Source organism: Phyllosticta capitalensis (genome assembly GCF_038381095.1).
Source record: "Phyllosticta capitalensis strain CBS 128856 chromosome Unknown BKA78scaffold_9, whole genome shotgun sequence".
NCBI classification, from domain to species: Eukaryota; Fungi; Ascomycota; class Dothideomycetes; order Botryosphaeriales; family Phyllostictaceae; genus Phyllosticta; species Phyllosticta capitalensis.
This window is the reverse complement of record NW_027117447.1, coordinates 410,079-433,828: the sequence shown is the minus strand read 5'-3', so window position 1 is coordinate 433,828 and position 23,750 is coordinate 410,079. Positions and strand designations below refer to the sequence as shown.

Below are 23,750 nucleotides of genomic sequence, written 5' to 3'. Positions count from 1 at the left end.
ACCTCCCGCAATCAGCCCTTGGATCCGCTTGGCCAAAATTCCTCATATTCCGCCTTTTCCCTTCCCAACGTACCTCTCCATCATCATCCACCCGCCGGCCCCGACAGGACATGGTCGCTTGACAAGCTTCCTCGCCGCCCATCGCTGCTTCCACTCGCTCCGCTGCACATCACACACGCCTGCTGTGCATTGCTCGCCCTCTTCCTCTCCCCGCCGCTGCCCATCGGCCGGCATCACGCTCTTTCTTCGTCGTCGTCGTCACTCGTACCATAATATCTGCATACCCGACACAAAATGCTAGTCTCCGGTCTGGGCCCGCGCAAGCTGGTCCTCTTCGTCTTCTTCGTCATTTGCTGCCTCTTCGTCCTGCTCCGCAACTCGTTCGAGAACAACTTGACCGACCGCGTGGCCGCCATCCCAGAATCATGGAGCAGCCGCCTGGGCAACCAGCAAGAACACCTCTCCTCGGACAAGCCATCACCGGCGCAGGACGTCGCGGCGGACAAGGAGCCCGTCAAGGACGACCAGCCGCAGTATTCTTTCCCGGCTGAATCGGTACGCACGCAATCCACTTTGCAAGGTGGCAAACATGGAGCTAACACATGCCAGAAACCAAAAACCTCTACATCCACGGCTTCATCGGCCACGACATCACCAACTTTGAGTTCGGAGACACGTCCGAATAGTAGCAGTAGCAGCAGCAACTCTTGGCACGCATTCGATGCCATCAAGGGCTCGTCCGACTCGCCCATTGCACACGCCAGGAAGCTGTCGCCAATTTCCAACCTGAAGCAGTACATCAACAAGATGATTGTCTGGGCTCGTCCAGGGCCCGACCCCAGCCATTGGCCCGCTTATCAGGATTACGCGGACCGTGACTATGATCCCAACCGTTGGGAAGCCTTTCCTGCGTAAGTGTGCGTTTCCAATGACGTTTTCATTCGCTAACACGGCATCAGTGAGCGAGGCTACTACACCGAAGGCGTCAAGACCCTCAAGGTCACCAAGCAAAAGCCCTACATCCCGTATCCCGACTACAATGGACCCGAATGGAGCAAGCAGTGGAAGGGTGAATACGTGGCCTGCGAGGGTCCGCGTGGCAAATTGTTGAACGAGAGTCGCCTGGATCTGGTCACGGCCTATCCCGACATTTCCAGCAACTTCCCGAAGCCTTCCATCGGGTCCATCGAGGCTCTGGGTCTAGACGCCAACGTTTGCTTTGACCGCTATGGCCGCTATGGTGCATACGGTTTTGGAGCTGACGAGTACGACTTGCCCGATTGGGAGCCTGTTCAGGAGCAGCAAGTTATCTGGCGCCATGTCAACTGGGGCAAACTGCAAAACCAGTGCGTTGTGCGCAATCACGAGCGTTACGCACCCGAAGCACGTACCATTGAAACAGTCCTCACCCCCGGCATCGATATTCCTGAAACACCAACCGACACCGAGGCGCCCAAGGGAAGCGTAGACTACACCGAACTTTCTCGTCGTGAGTCCGGTGGCGAGGTTGCGCAAAAGTACCACCCTCGCACGGCCATCCTCATCCGGACATGGGAGGGTTACACCTACACCGACAACGACCTGCAGGCAATCCGTGCCATGATCCAAGAGACGTCGCTCTGGTCCGGAGGTGAATACCAAGTTTTCCTCTTTGTCAACGTCAAGGACCGTAGCGTTCCCATTTTCGATGACCCCAATGCCTACCAGGACATGCTCAAGAAGGTGGTCCCCACCGAACTGCGTAGCATCAGTATTCTGTGGAACGAAGACATTTGTCAAAGGGCTTACCCCGAGGTCACTGACTGGCAAGTCTACTGGCACCAGTTCATGCCTGTCCAGTGGTTCAGCAAGACGCACCCTGAATTCGACTACGTCTGGAACTGGGAGACCGATGCCCGTTACACCGGCCAGCACTACCACTTCCTCCACCGGGTTCAGGAGTTTGCTAAGAAGCAGCCGCGCAAATACCTCTGGGAGCGCAACAAGCGCTACTACGTGCCTCAGCTCCACGGTGACTGGGAGACTTTCTTCAACGACACTAACCAGGCCGTCGAGGATGCGTGGAGCGAGGGCGTCGTTGGCAGTCCCGTTTGGGGTCCTATGCCATATGCTCCCGTTCAGACTCCGCTCGGTCCCATGCCTCCACACGAAATGACCTCGGACAACTACGAGTGGGGTGTTGGCGAGGAGGCTGATTTGATTACGCTCTTGCCCATGTTCGACCCTGTTCGCACATTCTGGTCGTATCGCGACAAGATTTGGAACTACATTGATGGCATGCACCCCGACTTTAGCGTCGACCCATACGACAATGGTTTCTCCGACCCGCGTTTCGTCCAGATCCCGCGCCGTATTTTTATCAACACGGTGGCGCGTTTCAGCAGGCGTTTGCTCCACACGATGCACATGGAAAACAAGGCAGGTCGTGACATGCAGGCCGAGATGTGGCCCGCCAGTGTGTCGCTGCAGCATGGCTACAAGGCCGTCTACGCACCGCAACCCGTCTGGTTCGACCGCATCTGGCCACCGCACTATACTGACGCCATCTTCAACGCCAACACTGACGGCGAGTACGCTCCGATCGGTTGGAGCGAGGGTCCCGACTCGCCTTACAACGGCGACCGCGAGCACAACTACTACGGTTGGAGTTGGTACTTTAGCAGCCGCTTCCCCAAGGACATTTACCGTCGCTGGCTGGGATGGAAGGTCAAGGTCCACGAATGGGGCGAGCCCGAACGCATCGTGGGCGGCCAGGAAGAGGAGAAGGGTATGGGCGATCGCGTTCAAGTTGGTGGCTCAGATAACAGGGATACTGAAAAGCCTGTCGTAGGTGGCCGAATGTGTCTTCCTGGCATGCTGCTGCATCCGGTCAAGAGGATCCAGCAGGGCGAGATCTGAGCGCTTTCCCTCCTCCTTTCTTCTTTTTCCTTTCTTCTTGTCACGGAGAGAGGGAGAGAGAGCGAGAGAGACGGAGCGCGACAAGGAGCTCGCCACGACATGCCGCCGCGCCGACCGTCGCCGTCGTTTCTCTCCGCGCTCATCGTCGCCGCCGCCGCCGCCGCCACGACCGTCTTTTTGCGCGACCGTGGCCTACAACTCTGAAAAGCAGTGCAGCATCATCACCGCCATCCAACAGACGGACGGCCGCGTGTCCACGGCGGGTCTGCACGCAGCGGCGTGCTCAGACACCATGACTCCAACCTTGTTGTCCAGATGGCCGGACATTATGAGCTGAGCTGAGCAGATTACACACACGCACACACACATGTCGAACGAGACCAACGCTAGAGATGGAGAGGGGTCGTTTTTTTACACTTTGGATACCTTGACTCCTATTTGCTTTTCTTGGATTGGGATTTTCAAAGCTTTTGTGCAAGACAAAAAGACTGGATGCGGGACACAAGGAAAGACGAGAGAGACGGGATTTCGGAGGAAAAGAACCAAGGAGCTCGACCGTCACAACAACAGGTCGTCCGTGGATGGCGGACACGGGATGTGTGGATGGAGATGTGGATATCAAATGCACGCCCCCGAATCGCGTCGAGGGTTGCCGCGAGGGCAGGCATAGCGCTGGCGTTTCCAAATTTTCCTTCTTCTTCTTCTTCTTCTGATGCTGCTGCTGCCGTTGTTGCGGGTTGTTGTTGTTGCGATTGGATTCAGATGGTGGATGGATGGTGGTGGCATGGGATGAAATGAGATGAGATGGTGGTCTACTGTGTGTCCTTGGTTGGGAAAAGATTCCGCGCCGAGCTGCTATGGACCTATCTGATGCGCGCCACACTCTTCTTCTGATTGACCCATGGCCGCCATGACGGTCTTGAAGGAGGCGGGCGAGTCGGGTTGAGTTGAGTTGCCGGGCACAGAGTAAATGGACATGTTATCTTGGCTTCTTGACTTGGGGGTTTGTTTTACTTGGATGCGTAGTACCACTCACTGCGCTTGTCTGTGGTGGATTACGTGACGTTGAATGTGATGTGATGCGTGAGATGTCTGTCTCTGCGTAGTTGCTTGTGATGCACAATCACGGAAACTGGTTGATGGTACGGTACAATCTAGTTGCATGGGAGGAAGAGAATCGCATTAAAAATCTCCTACGTACTGTACTGTACTGTACGCACAAGAGCCTGCGGGAGCTACATACATGGAAGCTACGCCATCGACTCCCGTCATATTCGCCCGGCCGGCCGACCGACCTCGGAGAGGACGGGAGGCAGGCACAGCAATGGAAGGAAAGAAAGGGAAGGAAAGGAAGAAACAAGCGCCGAAAACGTGGACAGACGAGATACTACTGCGTGCCTGCTACTTGTGCTCCTGCCCGTCTTTTTCTTTTTCCTCCTCGACCAAAGCCATTGCCATTGGTGTCGGCGATCCAAGGCTGGAAGGTTGGTGTTTGGTGGGTGTGGCTAGGAGGAGGACTGGTGGTGGGTTGGATTGCATTTTTGGGTTGGCGTTTTGGGTTCAATGGTTGATTGATGATGGCTTTTTACCACAAGAAGGGGATCAACGTGTGCGGAGTTTGCTGCTTGAAGCGCGCCCAGGCTTCGCCGTACTGCGAGTTGAGAGGAGGTCGTGGTTAGCATGATGGACAATAATACAACGACAGAACAACAGATCTTCCTCGGGTACGACCGCCGCCAGTAGTCGCCCTGCCCCCCTCCCCTGCCCCCCTCGATCAACAAGTTACTATTTGAATATTCACTCACCCTCTCGCTGCAATACTTGTCCAAGACGACGACGCCGCGGGTGCTAAAGTCCCACAGGAAAAACAGGCCGACAAACGCGCCGTACCACCAGCCGGCGCCCGCCATGGCGAAGCCGGCGCGCCACAGCGTGTACCCGCCGTAGTTGACGTGCCGCGCGTACGCCCACAGCCCGCCGGTGAAGGGCTTGCCCGCGTTGCGCGCGTCGCCCTTGAACGCCTTGCGCTGCTCCTCGCTGCACCACTCGAGGGTCATGCCGACGGCGAAGAGGGCCGCGCCGACGACGACGGGCGCGGGGAGCGAGGTGAATGGGAAGGGGCTGTAGCGCAGCGACGAGAAGCTGGCGCTGAGCAGCGCGACCGTGTTGATTGAGTTGGCCACGGCGTTGAAGAGCGAGATTTCCGTCGCCGCTCTGGCAGGCATCTCGTCGCCCGAGAGCGCTGCGCGCCAGTACACGTGCTTGGCGGCGGCGCCGATGCTCATGGCCATCAGAATCAAGCCGGCCGGGCTGAGCCCCAGCGCGTCAATGGCCGCGATGCCCGTCGACGTGGCGGCGAGCCCGGCCGTCGATGGGGGCAGCGCCGACAGGTGCAGCGCGTCGAGGATCTTGTTGCCGACGCCGCGCGCCAGTATGGCGTATTGCAGTGCCGGCTCGATGCCGCGCAGCCCCATGAGGATGCTCCCGCCGAGCGGGGTGGGTTGCTTGCGGCCGCGCTCGATCATGTCGAAGTGCCGCTCTTTGGCCCAGCCGGGTATGAGCCACGACATGGTGGTGGAGGTTGTGGTGGAGCGATTGGGGTTGGCTGTAAGGTGGTAGATGGATCGTTTGTTGGTGGACGATGGTGACGTTGGTGTTGGATTCTCGAATGGACCGACGAATGCGAGGGCGGGGAATGCGTTCCGAATTGTCGTCTGGTCTCGGGCTTGCGTATGCAATTATAGCTGGCTGGCTGGCTGGCTGGCTGGATTTCCAACCCTCGGACTCGGTATGTGTACACGGCGCGACTTTGTCGCGATAGCAGCTGGATGGCTGACAAACTTGCGGTTGGCTGCAGTCAGTTGCGGCTGAAGTCGCAGCTGGCGTCAGCAACTACAGTGTAAGCGGACAACGGACGACGGACGGCGGACGACGAAAACGACTTCTGACGATAGAAGGGCAGGAGTTGCGCAGATTGGGGGTCGAAATGCATTTATGGGACCGTCAGATGCGCAGCTGCTTCATCAGCCGCTGTGCGCTACGCCGTATACAGGCCGCATGTATCCAGGTCGAGTACCGGTGCAGTAGCGTCCCCGTCCCGAGGCGCGCGGGCGACAGTCATCCACAGGGAAAGGCGCGTGTCTGGGCAATGCCAGCTCCCGGTCCTCACCTCACGTTGTCGGCGGAGATCCATGCTCTTGAGGTTTGGTGACCTTTTTTTTTTTTTTTTCTGGCCTTCAATCGGCGGCCAAGACTTCGGATATGAAACTATCCGTTTGCCGGGCTGTCCTCTTTTACGGATGCGTTTTGGCTGGACCCTGAGGGAAGAACGCTGCCTGCGTGTCTTTTGTGCTAGCTGTTGAAATGGTCGTTGGATGCCGCGCGTTGATTGGCCAAGAGTAGGACAGCGTGTTGTAGGCACACATGTTTGCTGCTGTCATGGTGGCAGCTTGCAGAGGGGCGTGTTGGCGACCAGGGGGCGCAAGGGGGGACAGGTGGGAGATGAGATGAGACAAGAGGAGATGAGAGAGAGGCGGGCGACGTGCTTCAAGGACTGCGTTTGATTGTCCAACGATCAGCAATTCGTCGACGCAAATGGCTGATCGACTGCAACATCACTTTCCACGTGGTTTGGCTTGCTTGTGCGCCTTCTTCATTCAATTTGCGTCTTCACGCTAGTCTACTTTGGGACCAACATGTGACCGCGTTTGCTCGACGCGTCGCATCTCTTTATCCGCCGCGTCTCACCCTCTCTTCCCTCTCCACCTCACAGCCTCGTGCCTCTCTTGGTGTTCGCTCTCCTGCAACACCACAGAGGCACCAGGACACTTCATACTTTCCTCTTTTCTTTCTACGACGGCATGATACCCTGGTAGTCTTTTTCACTATTACGATACCCCAGTCTTGGCTTGGAGCGACAGCTATTTCCTTGGATACCCATTGGCCGCCCATTATACTACTGCAATGCCTCTCAAGTTCACAGCAGTCTGTGAGCTCTTCCAGACTTTGGAAGACATCATCACCCGCGATCCGCCATACCTCCCGGCAATGAAAGACAAGAAGCTGCGCCAAACAGCACAACAATGGTTTCGGACGCACCGCAAAACCATTGACAATGACGGAAATCATCTCGCAGTTCTCTCGACTCTCTTTCCTGAACGGCGCATCGACCGTGTGTACGGCATGCAGTCAAAGACCTTGGAGAAACTTGTGGCACGGTGCCTTATCTTCGGAGAAGAAAAGCACCGGCAGTTGAGCAGGTGGAGAGAAAGAGACGGTGGTGATCTTGGCGAATGTGTTGCGCAGATCGAGAAAGATTTTGACTGTGTGCCGTTGCCATCCGGAGGCCTCATGGTCGAAGATGTCGACGCCGGCCTCACCGAGCTGGCGGCTAGGTGCCGATTTTCTGGACCAGATGTCATGAAGAAAGTTTCCGCCGCCGTCCCGGATCAGATAATCAAACCTCTTTTCTACAAAATGCATTCGAGAGAGAAGAAGTGGTTTATACGTCTCATTTTGAAGAGCTTGGGACATCTCCAGTCTGACTGGAACCGGATTGAGGCCTTGCTAGTGCACGAATTCCACTTCCTGCTGTCGCTTCTTCTGCGATCTAAAGACGACTTGATTGAGGCCGCTAAGCTCCTCTGCGGGGATCTCAAGAAGTACCCGGCGCAACCAGACTTCCAATCTCGACAGATTTTCTTGGAAGAGGCCGAAGCCATGATTGTTCGACCACAGATCGGCATCAAGGTCGGCAGGCCAAATTGGGCCAAGGCACGATCGTTCAAGAATTGTCTCAGTATGGTGGGCCAGGGACAATGGATAATAGAAAGAAAATACGACGGCGAGTTTGTAGAGCTTCACGTCGACATGAGCAAAGGCCACCGGAACTGCATCAAGATCTTCTCTAAGAACGGCAGAGATTCCACTCAAGATAGAAGAGAGCTGCACAAAACTCTTCGCGGATGCCTCAGGATTGGACAAGATGACTGCAAGTTCAAAGAAAGATGCATTCTCCTGGGCGAGATGGTTGTCTGGAGCGATTTAGAGCAAAAGGTGATGGGGTTCGAAAAGCTCCGCAAGTACGTGAGCAGAGCTGGCTCCTTCCTCGGCACTGAAAAGGACTCGCAACCGCATCCTTTCAAGCACCTGATGATTGTCTTTTTCGACGTCCTGATGGTTGATGACGAAATAACAATGACCAAGCCCCACGAAGAACGACGAAACCGCCTCTCCTCCCTCTTGGCCAAAATTCCAGGCCGAGCCTCGACCGCAGAGTGGAAGCTGCTTGACTTTGCTACCAAGCAGGCCCAGAAAAGCCTAGTCATACAATTTACAGCCGCTCTCGTTCAGCGTTGCGAGGGGCTCGTCCTTAAACCCAACACCTCTTTCTTTTCGCTTGGTCCAGCAAGAGCCAACAGTGGCTTTAGAGGTTTTATAAAGCTCAAAAAAGACTACATGGCTGATATGGGTGGTGAGAGAGACGTGGCCGACTTTGCAGTAGTCGGAGCCAGCTACGATGTGAAAGAAGCGCAGAAATCTGGACAGAAACGTCTCCGTTGGACAAATTTCTATCTTGGTTGCAAGATGGACAATGAGCAGGCCAAGTATCATTCGAGGCCAAAGTTCAAGGTCGTTGCGGTCATCAAACAGGACCAGTGCATCCCACCGAAGGACCTTCAATTTCTGAACCAGCACGGACAGTTCCGAGAGACAGCGTACGACCCGGACGGCATCGATGCATTCGATATCCAGCTTGGCCACAACCCGACCCCCAGTGTCCTCTTCCGCGACCCCTTCGTTGTCGAGGTCTTAGGCAGTGCATTCGAGAAGCCGGCAGGTGAGGACTTCTGGATGCTCCGGCACCCCCGTGTCATCAAGATCCACACAGACCGCACTTGGGAAGACTGCATCACCGTGTCGGCACTCGCTCAAATGGCGGACGAGGCCAGGACCGCTCCTGCAGATGGAGATTCTCAGGAGGTGAGACGGCTGGTGGAGAAGCTCTATGGCAAGATGCAGAGGGCAGATGAGAGGGAGAGGTCACAGAACACACTCAGATCGTCCACCACGGAAAGCCCTACGACCGCCGTCAGACGGGAAATCCACATAAACCAGGCTGCGAGTCCCACCCAAATGCCTGCTGTCCAGACTAAAGCTGGCCAGCTTGACCATCCGAGTGCTCGCCCCTCTGTGGCATTAGCCCAACACTGTTCCCCTGAACCATGCCCGAATCCATCGACATTTGGGGCCATACATACGATTTCCGGCGAGGAGTCCGGAAGAGAGAGTGCCAATACTCAGCTGTCGACACACTTTACCCAGACCATAGTTAGCCCCAGATCATCCCAGGCCATTCTATGGCCTCGCGTCGAGATTTCTCCTCCGAAAAGGCGCGCTTCAAATGCCGTACAGACTCGCGACCGCATGCAACAGCCACACGCTCCGATCGATCACATTCGGCCATTGAGTGTACCGCGTCCTCGACAAGCTTATCCGACCGAAAAGCAGGCCACCACTTTCATGCCTAACCATGCTCGAAGTACCATAGCAGAACAGACGCCTTGCAAGATTCCAGCAGGATGTCTTCAGACTCCAACCTCGGTGGCCAGAACCCCAACGAAAGCAACAGAGCGGCTTTCTCGTCTCAAGATAAATCACCCCTCCCATGCGCATGCCGCGCCCGAGATCACTGTGGTTGATGTGCAGCAACTGAGAACGGCAGGTGGTGGAAGAAGCAAGCAGCCTCGCTCTCTGTCCATGGCTGCAGTGCCACCCAGAAAACAGCTTGCAATGAGTCGCCAGTCTGCTGGATCTCCGGGCCGTAGTGGCCTGTTGCCAACACCAAAATCGACACCAGACAACCCTGCGTCCTCTAGAGAGCAAGTCCCGACCACTGCCACACCTCTCACCCCAGCTGCAACTCCAAGACCACCTGCCATTCAAAATGCTATACCGCCGACCCCGCGCCCTTCGTCAAGAAAGGAGAACGATGCGCCTCCATTTTTGACGGGCATTTCAGCTCCAGCAAAAGACAATCAAGGCCAGCCCAGTCGACTGAACACGACGAAGCCTCTTCAACCACTGCCGGTCCTGTCTAACTTGCCCGAGCTCCCTACGACGAGGAGCTTGAAGCGCATGCGCACAGCAGTTGATGATTTCGACATCGACATGGTGCCACGGAAAATTCCTAGATGGGGGCGACCCTCATTACTGCTTAAAGATGACGCCACATCCAAACGACCGTCATCATCATCAGGCCTCGAAGTGAAGCCCGCGGCGAAACCTCCTCTCAATCTCCCTTATGCCTTGCCCGCCACCGCAATCTTACTTCCACACCCTCTTCACGCCAATCCAATGCTCCAAAACGCCCTCAACGACCTCGATGCTTCCGGCACACACGTCGGTGCGCTCACAACAGATCTGTCTCACTGGCGCCGCGACGCGACGGTCTACGAGCCCATGGGCCCCGTAGTTGGCGAGAGTCAGGCATGGGACGAGGCTCAGGGCTGGAACAGATGCGTGCTCGTCGATCAAGACGAGGACCATGCCTCACGAAAGGCGGCCTTCGTCCGACAAGTACGGGACGTTGTCGGCGACGCCGCGATTGGCACTGCAGTATTTGACTGGCGCGTCCTCCGCGATTTGCAGAGCAAGGGCTATGGGTTGGGTGTGGGCGGTGAGGAAGAAGCGAGGGTATGGAGGCATCGGTTTTGCGGGCGAGTATAGAGGGCAGTTGCCGGTTTCAGGGGCAACGGGCGGTTTGCCCACTTGGCCGAAGAGATGGGAGACTTGGTCAAGTTGATGTAAGAGTATTTTTGTGTGGTATATGAAATATTCTGAGAGGCCGGTGCCTCTTTTTATTGCCGTCTATACCGTGGTCTATCCGTTCTGGTGATTTGATATAGCTTCTGGTCCCTTTGTCCCCCCTGACCCCTAACTTGTCACCACAAAAAGACTAGTACGGCTTGAACCTATCCTTCCCCTTCTCCTTCTCCCTCCTCTTCTCCTTCCGACTTGCCCTCCTCTCCTCTTTCTCCGCCTTCTCCTTCCCACCCTCACCCCTATCCGCTCCCCAAGCGTCCCCCGCATCCCACGCCCTCACATGGCCATCCTCGCCACAAGTGAACCACCGCGCACTCCTCTCGTCGAAAAACACGTCCCGCACAATCTCCTCGCCATGCGCCCCCGGCAGCCGCAGCGCCCGCGGGTCCGTCGGCGCGCACGAGTAGGCGAGCGGCGAGTCGGCGGTCGCCGCGGGTGGTTGGAGAGGCAGGAGGTCCAGGTGCTGCGAGGTGGTGTTGCCGGCGGCGACGAGCGGGAGGGAGAGGGAAGTGGTAGGGCCGCGGTACATGTTGACGACGTACGAGCAGGCCAGCTTGTCGCGCACGTCGCCGATGAGGACGGGCTTGATCTCGTCGTTTTCTTGCCTCCGTGCCCCCTCGTCACCGTCGTCGTCGTCGTCGTCGTCCGCCGAGTCCGTCACGCGATAGAACCCCAACGTCTCATCCGTGCCAAACACCCAGACATCCTCCGCGCCAGCGGCAGCGTTGGCACTCGAATCGAGCCAGCCGGCATGATGGACGGCGCTGCGATGGTTCAGCACGGCGCGCAGCGCCTCATCCTCATCAGCCTGGCGCAGGTCGAAGACGCTGACCAGCCCGTCGGTGCTGGCGCTGAGCAGCGTCGACGGCTGCGACGGGTGCAGCGCCAGCTGCGTCACCGTGTCCGTGTGCGACTCGAGCAGCGAGAGCCGCGGCTTTGCTGGCGCCCGCGCGTCCCACGCGTGCATCGGCGCGTCCCCCGGCGGGTCCTTGGGCAGCTCGGCGCCCGTGATGACGAGGTTGGTCGAAAAGTGCGTCGTCAGGGCCGAGAGGGGGTGCGGTTTTGCTGGTGCCGCGTGTTAGTCGGTTGGGTTTGATGGTGGAGGGAAAGGAGGAGGAGAAGGAGAAGAAGAGTGGCGGAAAGAGCAAGAGAATACAATGATTATGGCGACGAAAAGAGAAGACTTGGTCCATGGAAGAACTCAAATCATGGACATACAATGCTCAAACCTCAGCACCTCGCGACGCGTCCTCCGATCCCAGAACCTCACGACGCCGTCGCGGCCGCACGTGGCCAGCACGTTGCCCTCGTCGTCCCAATTCTCGAGGCAGGTGACGCTGGCGTGGGCGTTTTGGATCACGCCGTCGGGCAGCAGCTTCAGCGAGCCGCGGCCAAACGTGCGGATCGAGTCGTCCGACGACAGTGCTGCGAGGGCATCTTGGCCGGCGGCGCGCAGCGAGTAGATGTATGAATCGGGCGGGAGACCGAGGTCGTTTGCTGAGGCGGGCTTGGCTGTGCGCATTACTGCTTTTATGATGTGCTGTGGGCGCCGATTGGAGTGGATGTTGCAGTTGGGCTTTGGTTTGTGTTTGGGATGAGGTGGTTTTTCAATGTTGTTGTTGGGGATGGAAAATTTTCAAGCTCCAATGATGATGTCGACGTAGAGATGAGGAGTTGGGCGACACGGCAATGCGACATAGTAGTTCAATCATCACCCACGTCCATCTCTGGTGTATGGCACGCACTGGACCGCCTCGCAACAGCCGGTAACGGAGACGAAGATGGCTACAAAGATGAGCGCACAGCACCACGGCCATGGCGAAGTACCATCCTCGCATCCATCCAACAAGCCGTCAAACATTGTCGACCGCCTACAGAGCTCACTGCACAGTCTTGCAAAGACGCCGGATCAAAAGAATGTCACCCTGATATGAAACGCACCGAATCATTGACGGGATTAAAATGCGCGATTAACGACGGGTATGTCCCTCTAGGGACCTTTAACAGCCTGCGGTGAAGCCAGCATAACGCCAACTCTGCAGACTACCACTCACTTCTCACACGATTCTCGTAATGGTGGTTGCCAGGTCCCTGGAGAGAAGAGGAAAAGAGTGTGCCGGAATCTTGGAGTTGAGGTTTTTCACCAAGCGAGCCGAGCCCCGACATTTTTCCGGGGCAGCATAACACCGCGTTGCTGATTGGTCGATTCCGCTCCCGAGGTAGGGCGTTCCCGGACGGCTGGCTCGCTCTCATCGACGACGACGACGGTGCATCGTGAACCTTTATCCTCACCTCCACTCTCCACTCTGACCTCCACGCAAGCCCGCACATCCACAATGCTTGCCCAACGCGCCTTCCACCAAGCCCTGCGCCGCGCCGCCGCGCCAGGCGCCGTCGCCAACTTCACCCCGGCCAGCGCTGCCCTGATGCAATCGAGGTACGACATGCCCCTCCTCGCGCACTCGCAACCGACAACGACGCCCACGACTAACACGCTCTCCGCAGGCCCGTCGCCACATCGACCATGAGCGAGCCCGAAGGACGCAAGATCCTCGAGAAGCAGCGGCTCAACCGCCCCGTGTCGCCGCACCTGCAGATCTACCGGCCGCAAATCACCTGGGTCGGATCGGGGCTGAACCGCATCACGGGCGTGGCCCTCTCGGGAGGCCTCTACCTGTACGTCGCGGCCTACGTCGTCGCGCCGCTGACGGGCTGGCACCTCGAGAGCCAGAGCGTCGCCGCCGCCGTCGCCGCCTGGCCCGTCCTCGCCAAGCTCGCCCTCAAGACCACCATCGCCATGCCCTTTACCTACCACAGCTTCAACGGCGTCAGGCACTTGATGTGGGATGTCGGCATGGGCTTCAAGAATAAGCAGGTCATCCAGACCGGTTGGACCTGTGTCGCGCTGAGCGTTGCGTCGGCTGTGGGATTGGCTTGCTACGGCACTTTTTAAGATGGGCGAGGAGAAGGGGATCAAGAGATGAAGAGATTACGGGAGAGCGTTGAAGAAGCGGTCGTGAGCCGCAGGGTCTTGCGGGCGTGGGATTGCCAATGTACAGACTCAAGAGATTCGTTTTGGGGCGGCGGGGACATAGAGCGTTGGAGGAATACCATGAAATTTTCAACTTTTCTTTCAGAGAATTGGTCCCATCGTTTTCCCCCTCTCTTGGGACAACACTCGCCTGATCAGGTTTGCCATGACAAGAAGCATGATTTGCCTCCACGGACAGCACGCGACAGGCGGTCCGAGGTCGACGCTTCCTCTGCAAGCTCCCGTTCAGACTGGGAAAGGAGGCAGCGACACGATTCCCCACAACTTTTGTCTCATTGTTGGACGTCGAGTCGTCCGTCATGATTGGACCAAAGCCTCGGACACCATTTACGAGGCAATGACCCTCGAAGTCATTGCTGTCGGTCGTCCAGCCTACTCAGCCGAATTTGTTCGGGCTCCGATGATATTCGGAACCAGGTCTCGTCTGATCTCATGACTCTCTTCTCCACTTCCACGCTCGACCATCGCTGCTCATTTTCTAGACGTCGTCATTCAATTGGGTAGTGAGGCACGTCACTGAAGCATGCATACCGTCATCTACCCACCTGCCTCCCGTCCTCTTGAACACAAAGTCCCTACCGCGCCATGTCTTCGAAGCAACTCACGCTCATAGGTAGCACAGCAACAACAACAACAACAACAACAACAACAACAACAACCACGCAAAGAATCACGGATCAAGACGTCGTCGTCCACCCAAAAGCACCGCCGCTTTGAAAACGCCAGACTTGCAACACTGCTGCTACCTTGACATTGGGCATTAGCAGGCCCCTCCTTTTGCAATTCTTCGCCGACCGACCGACCGCCCCGACATCCTCGAGGCCAAAGAGAGACTTCTTTCTCTCCACCTATGCCTGCCTGCATGCATTCGTACCCTCTTTCCCGTTCCCACCCCCCATCTCAGATTGCCGAGATTGAAAACATCTCGCATGACTTGGATGCACGCACGCTTGCAAGAGCTGGTTTTTGGTTGGGCGCTGGCTGACATCTAGCCGTATACTGCCGTGCGAAGGGATTTGTGCCGCAGGGGCTCTTGTCCGTGGTCATGTCAGGATGATGAGATGGATGGGTAGGTGGTTGATTTGTAGGTAAGGAGGTATAGGGAGAGAGAGTGTGGGAATGGGTGGAATGGGTAGAATGTCTTTCTTCTTGATTCCAAGTCGAACGGCGAAAGAACAGAAAAGTGGGTTGAATTCTCTCTTCTGGCATCGTCAAGCGTTTTATCGGGCATATCCACAAATTCTCCCCTGAATGTCGACTCACTTCGCCAGACATGAAAAGAGGGAGTAGGTAGGTACCATCCATCCCCCCTACAGACCACCAAACGAATCCAACACATCATCACGCACCCCAACAACAACAACAACAACAACAATTTCCAACACGACACAACCTCCTCAATCTCATTTCATCCATTCGCTCCACCTCGCGCCATGATCTAACACATAGTCTACCAGTCCTCTCCCCTCCGCTTGCCCTAACATTAACACTAGCAAACCTGACCCAACCAAGCCCAGTATGAGAATCCTCGCACCCGCCGCCGTGTCTTTACCCGTCTATCCTTCTAAAATAAGTCTAGCCCTTCCTGAAACGAGAGAGGAAAAAAACACACACGTGTGGCTGATGGCAACGAGCGCGCGCCTGCGCCTGCGTCTTTGAGTTGGCCGGTTGGTGCTGCTTGTTTTTGTACATGAGGGGACTGTGGCCTCGGGGAGAAAATGGCTCGCTGGTTCTTGGTGCCGAACGGCCTGTTGTCCTTTGTGGTGGTGGAGGAAGGCTGTACGTTACAGAGTGGTCGGGAGGTGCTGGGAATATTATTCCCGAATTCTTTTTCTCCGACGTCTTGCCCTTCTCATCATCCCCTGGCCTTGTAGCCTGCCGGTCAACTGGGCTGGTGTCTGCACTACTCCACAAGAGCCCAGTCTGCCCACCCCCTTTCTCCCCAATCCTTCTCTCCACACGCCACCCGCACGCCCACCAACCTCGCTCAGAGCGGACTCCCGTTCCCCGGCGCCTTCTCCGCCCAGCCCTCACTCTTCTTATCCGCGCCCTCGGCGTCGGCGTTGCCAAACGTCCACCACTGGACGCCCAAGTAGGCATCGCAGGCGGCCTGGAAGAGGCCGCAAAACTTGAACGCCCAGGGCACCTCGCCGTCGGCGGAGCTGAAGAAGAAGCACAGCTTGAAGACGTCGCCGACCAGCCAGTTGGCCAGCACGCTGACGCGGAAGCCCTTTGTGCTGCGGCTGCGCTGGTTGGCCAGGATCTGCGGCAGCGGCAGCGTCGCCTCGATGGCCAGCGCCACCGAGCCTAGCAGCGACGTGTAGGGCGCGAAGAGCGCCGTCGGCAACACGAGCACGTGGAGGACGAGCAGCCCGCCCGTGAAGTAGGCCAGGAAGGCCCAGTAGGGCCGCGTGGGCCGCCACTGCCAGAAGTTGTAGGGCCGCTTTGCGGCAGACGCCGTGGCCGCCGCGGCGAACGGCTTGTGCGTGGATGCGTACGGCGATGGGCGGTGCGTCAGCGCGACGTGGAGGAGCAGCAGCTGCACGCCGATCATGAGGGCGGCTTGGAAGAGGAGCGAGAGGGCGAAGCGCGCGCCCAGCCAGTAGAATATCCTGTTGTGAGGCGCGTTGTCAGTCGCTGCCGTTGTACGCTGAACTTTTCTTCTCCCCCGGTGACCAAGGTGCTAGGCGGCGTACTTGAGAATGGATGCCACCAGCATAATCAGCGGTATGTCGAGCGAGAAGCCCGCCGACGACCGCGTGCGGTGGATCGAGTATATCTGGTCGGCATACGAGGTGACGGGCGACGATACGATGCTATTGTCCTCTTCTCATCAGTCTTGCACACTGCCAAAACAACCATCACAACCACGCCACCGCTTCTTATAGACGTAGATGCTCGGTTGCAAATGTCGGAGTGGCTCACAAAATCGGCGCAATGTGCTGCACGGCGGCGGCGAAGAAGCCCATGATGCCAGCCTCGGACGCGGTCAGGTACTCGGGCAGGTAGTCGGCGAGGGGCATGTGAGGAGGAGCGCGCCGGCGGGGGCGCGGCAGCCGGGCTGGTGGTGGCGGTTTTGTATTTGTGTTTTGTTTTCGGCGGTAACTCTTGTGCGCGCGGAGCAGCAAGACGTTTGTGCGGGCTGGATAGTAGATAGACGAGCGAGCTGTCCTTGGATTGATGACGCGAGGGGGTGGAAGGTGGTGAGTCGAAAGGGTGAGAGGCGATGTGGTTTGGTCTAGTGATTCGGGTGAAGGATCAATCGACGCAACAGCTTTCTGAAGTCGAGATGAAGTGGATGTAGTCGGGCATTGAGGTGTGCTGTATTTGATACCATGATTCCCGCAGCCCGATGCGTCCGGCATGCGGCTCGAGTTCGTAGGGCTGATGGACAGTCGCATATCTCCGCCTTATCTCCATCACCTTATCATCCAACATCAAGTCTCCCAACTCAACACCAAAACATTTCCCTCTCCATTTACATCTTTGAATAAAACCCAATTGCCTTCTCTAACCTCTCATCAGCTTCCACCGTCTGCAATGGCCTCTCCACACCCTCCCAACGCCATCGACGCGCCTCACACGGCCTTCTTCTACGGCACCTTGATGTCAACCGCCGTGCTCCACCGCGTCATCCACGGCACCACGACGCCGTCCGACCTCCAACGCCAAGTCTCGCCTCTACGCACCTATCCCGCCCACCTACCTGACCACATCCGACACCGCGTGCGCGGCTGCGACTACCCAGCCGTACTGCCTTCACCATCCACCACATCATCCTCCTCCTCCCCAGGCGTCCGCGGCACGCTCGTAACCGGCCTCTCAGCCGCCGACATGTGGCGGCTCGACCGCTTCGAAGGGTCCGAGTACAAGCGCAAGCCCGTGGCAGTCACGGTGCTTGGGCCCGGCGGCGGCGACGACGCGCAGCCCGCCGACGTGCCGCAACACGCGCCCGGCGCCGTCGTCGAGGGCGCCGAGACGTACATCTGGGTCGCCGGCGCCGACTTGCTCGAGGAGCGCGAGTGGGACTTTGACGAGTTTGTGCGCGACAAGCTGGCACGGTGGACGGGCGACGAGGGCGTCCCCGAGTATGCCGGTGAGTACAATACAATTCAGTACGCTACGCGCGGCGTGGATTTGCTGGAGCCGGTTGTGCGCTCTGAGGGCGCCGTCGGTGGGGATTTTTCATTGGCTTGCTGACCAGTGTCCGCAGACGTCGACGACGCGGTGGCGGCGGCGCAGGCGCAGGGCGATTCGATGGGCGGCCGCGGCTGGAATGGTGCGCTGGGCAAGGCAATAGATGGGAGTCGGCAGGCGGAGAAGGAGGTGTTGAGGGAGGCGGTTTGAGCGACTCACATCTCCTCTGAGACGCTGCGAGACACGAGGAAGAGAAGGGATGAAGAAAGACTGAAGCGAAGTTGAAATGGCAAGCTCGTGTTAATAGCCCAGGGATGCAGTAGATAAACTAGAATAGGGAGTCACATAGAAACATGGAGAATTGTGTGAATTATAGACAAACAACTTTCCCAGCCATCACCATTCATAGTTCATGCCTGTTGGCAGTCGTAAGGTACTCCACACTGACAGCAACAAGAGACAGCAGGTTCCCTCTCAAGGTTGGAATTAGAATGTTCATGCACTATCGACCCATCCATTCCGGCCATGCCAGCCAGTTCTAAACCTCGACACATCAGTCCCATCTCTATCTACGCACTCAATCGACTGTGGGCCCCTGAATCCCATCAATCTGATCCGATCCGGGTATAAAAACGCAAACCCCACTCGTCCGATTACGCCAGAAGAAGCTGCATTAGGGGAGAAAAGAGAAGAGATACACGAAAAACTGGGAAAGAAAGAAAAACAGCTTTGCCATTTCCGTCGCACCTGAGCAAGCATGCTCTGAACAAATCATCCGCGTCCAAGGCATTTCCCACCTCGCTCGCCATGCTCGATCAAACCTAGAAAGAGACTTGCAGCAGCGGCAGTGACTGGAGGAGGACAGAAAGTGTGGGCAAAGGAAAAAGCAAAAGAGTCAGTCCACGCGCTTTACAAAGCCCACCCCGCGGGCCTTCGATGCCAAACGGACGAGAGGAGTTTCTCCGTGATGGTAACGCCGTCTTTCATCCCTGCTGACGGAATGTGGGCGATGACCGCAAGGAAGCTTGAAGACGGCATTCAACCCGCCATTGTGCCGTGGCAAGCTCGTCTTAAATGCACAAGGAGAGCAAAAATTTCTCGAGATCCCACAGTCGAACGGGAGTGGTAGAGGGAAATGGTATCAGTCATCGACTGTTGGCCACGAACCTTAGTCGATGTCTATCCTTTCCAGAACTTTAACCTCTTCTTCCTCCTGCGACGCTTTGTTCAACTGCATCCTCCATGCGTCATCTCTCGTAAATACATCATTGGCCGCATCGACCATCGCTTTCTGGTGGGACTGAGCCGAGTCGTTTTCGGGCTCGTGCGTGGTCGAGACAAGGTCCACCTCAGAATGATCCTCCTGATAGATGATGTCATCATCGGAGTCGTCGACCTCGACGTCTTCTCGAGTGCGAGGAATCACGGGCATTGGCTTGGGATTACTGGAGTAGAGATTCCGATAATGGCCGGGCGAATGGGATCGTTGTTGAGCAACGGAGTCAGATTCCTGCGCCAAGAACGGCTTCTTGCGAGGCTTGTGCGTTTCCGCGTGGGAAGACTCTCGAGTGTCCGAGTAGAGTCCAGGTCGGATCAAATCTGTCTTGGTGCCCATCTTCGCCGTGGAAGGCGAAGATTCCTTTTGGCCCTCGTGAGATAGGGATAGAGGCTTGGACTTCTTCGCGGGTGACTTGGGGATTCCGTTGTGTTTCTTGGACTCCGGTATCTCCTCAATCAGCAGAAGATCGTCGTCGTCGCTCTGAGGCTTTTTGCTCAAGGACTGTTCGAAACCATCTTCTGATGCCTGGAAGGAGTTCTCCATGTTGGCATTCTTCAAGGTGTGCGAACCCTCAGGCAGACGCGCGGCTCTCGTCGGCACGACGACTTGGGGGCTCCTTCGCCTCGCAGGTCGCGGGGCTGGATCCGATTGTTGCTCCGGCATAGGTCTCGGTGGCTCCGGCGAAGGGTCTGTCGTGTTTGCCGCGGCCGGCGACTGCTGCTTCGATGACTCGGTAGAAGGCTTCTCTGGTGAGCTCTCTTTGGGAGTCGAGCTTTTTCCATTCTCAATCTGCTCCCTCTTCTTCTTTTTCACTTGCCGTCTCTCCTCATGTTGCTGCGGATACAAAGCGAGAAGCCTCTCAATTGTGTCTCGACGCATCTTCACAGGGTCTAGATCAGGCCAGTCCGCGACCCGATTCATCTGCTTGTTCATGATCTTGACCACAAATCCGTCGGGATCTCGAATGAACTTGTCAAAATATCCACAGACAAAGACGCCGCAGTCGTAACCGTTGGGCTGAAGAGGTATGTCCTTGACATTCACGCTCTGAATGTCTTGGGGGGTGAGCTCGCGGTTCTTTTTGTCCTTGGTCTCGGCGATGATGTACTGCTTCAGAGTCTTGACAGTCTTTGGGTGCGTGGTGCCGAGGGAATCGAGCATGATGATCGTGGTCCTGGAATCAGTCAGTTGTCAGAATGTAGCAAACCCGGTAGAACAACTTACCGCCTTGGGTCGGGCATCTTTGTCTTTGTGGCGCCTCTGGCAGGGCTGTTGCGCTGACTCTCCCTTTTCGGTGCTTCTACAGAGTTAGTGTTCAAGACTTTTAAAATAGTATTGTGTTTTGCTTACCGCCAAAGCTTTCAGATTTACCAGGGCCCAAGACCTTGAACACGCCCGACTTCAATTCAGACTGAGGCTGACGTGTGTCTTCTTCTGCCATTATGTCTGCAGCTTCCTCGTCAAGGGACACGCCGGCATTCTTCATGTTGATGATGATGGCCAGATGCCAGTGTTGCGCATCATTCACTGGAACAATGATAAAGTCCCGGCTGAAGAGGTCGATCTTGGTAGTCCAGCGTTGGACGGCTTCGTAATTGATACCGTTGATCGTCGGCGGCTCCCAAAGCTTGGTGCAGAAGAACGAGGAGAAGATGTGGATCCTGTCTTCGTTCAGAGCGTACTTTTCCTTTGCCTCATTGAGGGACCAAGCTATGCAGAATGAGATGATAGAATCGTTCAAGAACTCTCCGTCGTCTAATCTCTGGAGATCGGAATGACATACGACCCCGCGGTAACGTGCCTTCGGTGCAGTTGGAAAAACGACTGAATGGGCCCATTCTTTCCCGAAACCAGGATTTTGAGAATATTTTGTCTGGCAGACTTGGGGTTCCTGCTGCTTCTTTGAGAAGTAGAGAGACCCACTAAAGACATCGGTCATGGCAACATTGTTGGTCGACCTTGTAAGTCTGCGGCTGGTTTGTTCCGGATGGAGTATCCCGGAGGACCCATGTTCAGCAGGCGTTTGCTCAGACTCCGGACGCATTTGGGACACCAGTTTCCGATGGGGCTGACGCCGATTATCAGCACCATGATCAGGTCGACTGCTCCGAGGCCTGCCATTTGTTCGGCTCCCCCGGGAGTCGTGTGAGGAGCGTTCTCCATCATCATGGAGGAATCTGTCGAGTCCGTGGCGATCTTCAGGCGATAACAAGTCAAATGCGGTGAATCCTTGAGACTCTCCATTTTCCTGTCGAAAAATTGTCGCCATCTCTTCCCTGCAAAATGGTCAGCCATGGAACACAACCGGGAGACGGCAGCCTTACGGTAATCTTCGAACCATCCGAGAAACGTTTTTGCCAATCGTGTCGATAAACGAGTGGAACTCTTCCTGCTTGAGAAATTCAAATCGTTGCCAGTCGTTCAGTCCTCCCGGTCCAACGACCTGAACTCTCCATGGCAATCCTGAGCTGAATTCCAGACGCTTAATTCCTGCTACTTTGACCGACAGATATCCTCTGCCAATGGGGATGCGGCTACCCTTTTTGAGAACAACATACTCGTCATGACTGGGTTGAGCCTTAAGTAACAATCCCTGGTTATCGTCGAAGATTTGGGTTGAAGGTACACTGAAAACCTCCAGCTCCCCTTGCTCGAATGGAGCAGGGCGTTTGAGTGACCCCGAAGAAGCTTGGAGAGGTCTCTCCGCAGCGTTGTCGAAAAATGGAGACGACTTTCCGACGGCTCCTTGGGATCCGGCTTTTGCCTTCTGATGAGCACCAGGTTCCGCACCGGGCTGACCATTCGCTGGACTCTGCCTGCCTTTAGGGTTGAAATGGCCAATGTCTAGTTGCCTGCGCTTCGGAGAGGGCGATGACTCTGAATCTAGAAATTTCGACAGTCTGTTCAATGACGGAGTTTGAGTCTTTCTGTCATGCACCATCGCTGGCTGTGGCCTTGCATCATTGTGCTCTTGACGTTCTTCCCTTGGCTTCTTGAAAGAGGTGAGTTTGTCGTGAACCGAATCGTAGGGTTCATTGGCAAAATTCCGTGCATAGATTGACTGACCACTGGCAGTGGAATGAGCGTTGCTGGATTGACCATGGTGGCTAGTCATCGAAGCGCGATTTTGGCCCAAGGGTGAGGAAGGCGAGTCTCTCGTCAAATCAACTGTCGGGCCAACAGGGCTGGATTGACTTCTGCCGTGCAGCATTTCTGTCCGTTGCCTTTTAGAAGGCCTCATGCTCATTCCATCTTGGAAGTCTGACAATACATCGTGGTCCGAGCTGCGCCGTCCGTGGGCCGCATGTGGTTGTTCGTACGGTCGTCGCTTTGCGCTATTCGAATAGTGCGGGCTCGACACGTTTGCCGAAAATGGGGAGAACGTCTGGTTGTGATGCAGCGTGTTGGAGGGCTTTGGCGCATTCGAGGCTCCAGGCTGAATGCGTTAGCATCAACGGACTGCACTGCTGGGCAGGGAATTTGAGGTACCTTGGACCTTGATCGACCAACTCCCGTCTCCATCCCAGGTACGGGTATGGGGACTGCATCTGCGGGTTTTCTGCTTGAGCTTAGCCAGATCATCTTTTCAACATGCCCGGAGGATGTTGCCCACCTGTAGTCCTGGACAAAGTGACCTCTGTCAGTATCGTAGCCGCGCGGCATTCGGTCGTCGTTTGGGGGTGGAGGTGGGCCGGCGTAGCTATGGGCTGTGAGTTTTGTAGGTTGAGTTGTGGAAGTTGCAGTACCGATCAACGCGCTTCCCGACGTGGTTTTCGCGTTGTGTGGGCAGCGGTCTTGATTGTGAGGTATCATTTCCTAGGCCCTGTAGGTGAAGCGAAATAATGTCAGTAGCCGCGCAACACGCAGGGAGTGTGGTAGATGCGGGGCCACACAGACATTCAACTCTGGTCTTGCTGTAGGAGCTTCATTCGAGGGGAAGAAGTAGTTCATAAGCTTGTGGGCGAGGGACATGGGGTTGTGAGATGGCCGACGACTGGAGACGGATTTGGGCGAGAGTTCGGGGATGGTTTGTCTGAGCTTGTAGCATGCGGTGCTTCGGACAGCTTGCAAACCTCATGCCTTGGGTATTCAAGGATTTGAGAAGGCGGCCTCCATGGTTTGCGGTGAGGTGGGCGGCTGCGACGTTTGTTCGCTGGCTGGCAGGTACATGGAGGTTGTTCTTGCCGTAACAAAGCCGCGGGGAAAGCCATGGCGCCGGCCGCATCCCACCAGCACCACCACCGCCGCAGGATGCATCAGCACCGACTCTCTTACCCAACACTATCGGCTCTTCAAGCGTATCCGATGAAAGACCTAGATCGAATTTCGAAACGAGGTTTTTGAGATATACTCCAGTCACAAGTCACGGTGCGCAGTCCACATCCGTGATTGTCTGGCCCACGGGCTCTCAAACGGCAGGCTTCGCTTGACTATAGAGTTGGTACTGATACATTGCGCAAGAAGCACTTCTTGCCAGAAGTGAACCCAGATGCCCTGCAACCCAAAAGTTTAATGCCCATTCACTCCACCCAGTTAATGCAAAGCGGACCGCTGTCATGG

The 23,750-nt window shown here is 56.4% G+C and overlaps 9 protein-coding genes across 9 annotated transcripts; 5 read left to right on the top strand and 4 right to left on the bottom strand.

The window, feature by feature from the left end:
- Positions 1 to 294: 294 nt before the first annotated feature.
- On the top strand, positions 295 to 2,898 carry BKA78DRAFT_355302 (uncharacterized protein; the record flags this gene model as incomplete). Its single annotated transcript, XM_066891882.1, has 3 exons — positions 295 to 555; positions 610 to 911; positions 960 to 2,898. 3 exons carry the CDS (start codon positions 295 to 297, stop codon positions 2,896 to 2,898), a joined length of 2,502 nt encoding a protein of 833 aa, XP_066741009.1.
- Positions 2,899 to 4,483: 1,585 nt separating this feature from the next.
- Positions 4,484 to 5,468, bottom strand: BKA78DRAFT_332877 (uncharacterized protein; the record flags this gene model as incomplete). The annotated part of the gene is made up of 2 exons (XM_066890024.1): positions 4,484 to 4,549; positions 4,704 to 5,468. 2 exons carry the CDS (start codon positions 5,466 to 5,468, stop codon positions 4,484 to 4,486), a joined length of 831 nt encoding a protein of 276 aa, XP_066741008.1.
- Positions 5,469 to 6,861: 1,393 nt separating this feature from the next.
- Positions 6,862 to 8,889, top strand: BKA78DRAFT_236524 (uncharacterized protein; the record flags this gene model as incomplete). The annotated part of the gene is made up of 1 exon (XM_066883859.1): positions 6,862 to 8,889. A coding segment is annotated over one exon (2,028 nt), but the record flags the coding sequence as incomplete, so codon positions are not given.
- An 817-nt stretch (positions 8,890 to 9,706) lies between these two features.
- BKA78DRAFT_321470 (uncharacterized protein) lies at positions 9,707 to 10,691 on the top strand. Its single transcript, XM_066889026.1, has one exon. The coding sequence runs from the start codon at positions 10,036 to 10,038 to the stop codon at positions 10,624 to 10,626; it is 591 nt and encodes a 196-aa protein (XP_066741006.1). The 5' UTR covers positions 9,707 to 10,035; the 3' UTR covers positions 10,627 to 10,691.
- Positions 10,692 to 10,855: 164 nt separating this feature from the next.
- BKA78DRAFT_255610 (uncharacterized protein) lies at positions 10,856 to 12,244 on the bottom strand (the record flags this gene model as incomplete). Its single annotated transcript, XM_066885011.1, has 3 exons — positions 10,856 to 11,573; positions 11,682 to 11,787; positions 11,941 to 12,244. The coding sequence occupies 3 exons, from the start codon at positions 12,242 to 12,244 to the stop codon at positions 10,856 to 10,858; spliced, it is 1,128 nt and encodes a 375-aa protein (XP_066741005.1).
- A 978-nt stretch (positions 12,245 to 13,222) lies between these two features.
- BKA78DRAFT_255677 (uncharacterized protein) lies at positions 13,223 to 13,675 on the top strand (the record flags this gene model as incomplete). Its single annotated transcript, XM_066885020.1, has 1 exon — positions 13,223 to 13,675. A coding segment is annotated over one exon (453 nt), but the record flags the coding sequence as incomplete, so codon positions are not given.
- A 2,086-nt stretch (positions 13,676 to 15,761) lies between these two features.
- Positions 15,762 to 16,743, bottom strand: BKA78DRAFT_255231 (uncharacterized protein; the record flags this gene model as incomplete). Its single annotated transcript, XM_066884978.1, has 3 exons — positions 15,762 to 16,386; positions 16,471 to 16,590; positions 16,700 to 16,743. The coding sequence occupies 3 exons, from the start codon at positions 16,741 to 16,743 to the stop codon at positions 15,762 to 15,764; spliced, it is 789 nt and encodes a 262-aa protein (XP_066741003.1).
- A 610-nt stretch (positions 16,744 to 17,353) lies between these two features.
- BKA78DRAFT_241839 (uncharacterized protein) lies at positions 17,354 to 17,854 on the top strand (the record flags this gene model as incomplete). Its single annotated transcript, XM_066883923.1, has 1 exon — positions 17,354 to 17,854. A coding segment is annotated over one exon (501 nt), but the record flags the coding sequence as incomplete, so codon positions are not given.
- Positions 17,855 to 18,874: 1,020 nt separating this feature from the next.
- On the bottom strand, positions 18,875 to 23,352 carry BKA78DRAFT_183771 (uncharacterized protein). The gene is made up of 8 exons (XM_066883459.1): positions 23,088 to 23,352; positions 22,937 to 23,013; positions 22,804 to 22,890; positions 22,680 to 22,749; positions 21,515 to 22,626; positions 20,541 to 21,466; positions 20,415 to 20,487; positions 18,875 to 20,364 (listed from the first exon to the last, which is right to left on the bottom strand). The coding sequence occupies exons 1-8, from the start codon at positions 23,160 to 23,162 to the stop codon at positions 19,080 to 19,082; spliced, it is 3,705 nt and encodes a 1,234-aa protein (XP_066741001.1). The 5' UTR covers positions 23,163 to 23,352; the 3' UTR covers positions 18,875 to 19,079.
- Between the last annotated feature and the right edge of the window lie 398 nt (positions 23,353 to 23,750).